This window comes from Arachis ipaensis, chromosome B8, assembly GCF_059453495.1.
Source record: "Arachis ipaensis isolate K30076 ecotype BB chromosome B8, ASM5945349v1, whole genome shotgun sequence".
Classification (NCBI taxonomy): domain Eukaryota; kingdom Viridiplantae; phylum Streptophyta; class Magnoliopsida; order Fabales; family Fabaceae; genus Arachis; species Arachis ipaensis.
The window spans coordinates 29,951,601-29,953,180 of record NC_142443.1 but is presented as its reverse complement, the minus strand read 5'-3'; the positions used below and the strand labels follow the sequence as shown (position 1 = coordinate 29,953,180).

General features: G+C 30.5%; 1 protein-coding gene across 1 annotated transcript; it reads left to right on the top strand.

Annotated features, from left to right (window-relative positions):
- The first annotated feature begins 219 nt into the window (after window positions 1–219).
- LOC107612381 (olee1-like protein) lies at window positions 220–1,126 on the top strand. Its single transcript, XM_021108399.2, has 2 exons — window positions 220–424; window positions 645–1,126. Exons 1-2 carry the CDS (start codon window positions 256–258, stop codon window positions 995–997), a joined length of 522 nt encoding a protein of 173 aa, XP_020964058.1. The 5' UTR covers window positions 220–255; the 3' UTR covers window positions 998–1,126.
- The last annotated feature ends 454 nt before the right edge of the window (window positions 1,127–1,580 follow it).

The window sequence follows — 1,580 nt, the reverse complement described above, 5'->3', positions numbered from 1 at the left end:
GGAAAATATACCCACAGCTTAATAGTTTATAAGGTTAAATTGGATAGAGATGTGAGGCTTGGCTATAATATCTCTTAGTCATGACCCGCATAATTTTCTTTCAAATTTCCAAACAAAATAGTTACCACACAATCGTAGGGATCTAAAGACACGCTTCTATTATATAAAAGACCTAGTTTCGCATACATCAAATGATTCTCAATAAGGTAACAAATAAAATCTATACCATACATAGCATTAATCAAATAAAATAAAATGACAAAACACTTTGCAATAATCGCCATTGTTCTTGTTGTTGCTTTTTGCTTCTCATCAGTATTGGCTGATGATAAGTCTAAAGAACCCACCTTTACCGTCGAAGGAAAGATCTATTGCGATCCTTGCCGCGTCGAATTTGAGACCAGACTCAGCCACCCCTTGTCAGGTATGTAATTATTTTTCTTTTTTTATTAAATTTAATTTTGATGCACTATCTATCTATATATATCAGTATAAAGTAATTTTATGTACATCTAATTATCTAATTATATAATACCACATCAATAAAAGTAATTAATTATTTTTTACGCATCAAAATTAAACTCTTCTTCCTTTGCTTAAAATGTTTAAGAGTGATTCTAAACCTTAAATTGTAAACATATTAGACATAAAGGTGACATTGGAATGCAAGAAGATTGGTGATGAGAAGAACATAACATATACGGCGGAAACCCAAACAGACAAAAATGGATTCTACACGCTGCCGGTGATGGGAGACCACCAGGAGGAGATCTGCACGGTGCAGACGGAGAGAAGCAGTCATCCGAAGTGCAAGGAGCCAATGAAGAAGATGGACGCAGACAGAGTGGTGCTCACCAAGAATGATGGCGTCAGCTCCTCAAGGCGCTTTGTGAACCCTCTTGGGTTCATGACCCGCAACATTGATGCTAGGTGTGTTAGCGTTGCCAAAGAGTTGGGTATGTGGGTGGGCGCGGAAGACCAACACGATGAAGCTTAGATTATATGTTATGTCTTCTCCCCAATGAATGAATTATATATTATTATTCATTCACAAGAGAGCCACCTACCTCATTATTTCATTTTATTATTCTGTAGTCAATTAAAATTTTGATTTAATTTAATTGACTTATTTATTAATATTAGAACAATGTTACATGACTAGTAAATTTTATTATTTTATAAATATTTACTAAAATTTATATACAAAAATATTTATATTTTTTAAAATTTATACACATAAATTCATAAAATTTATTTATTAAAAATAATTTAATATTTATATTAGTCAAAATAATACAAAAAAATATTAAAAATCGTTCGCCAAAAAGTTTCTCTTAACCTTATTATAAGATTATAAGAAATTAAACTTTTCTTATAACAAAAGCAAAATAATCAAATAGTAATTCAAATGGAGTTATTATTATTCATATTATCATCATCTCTTCTGATCTCTTAGTTTTTTTCACGTGAAACTAAGTTGAATTCTTTCTATATAATCTGAAACAGAATAAATCACTAAATATTTCTATAAAATTGAGTAAATAGTGAAAACTATCCAAAAGTAGTTCCTGATCTTTTAG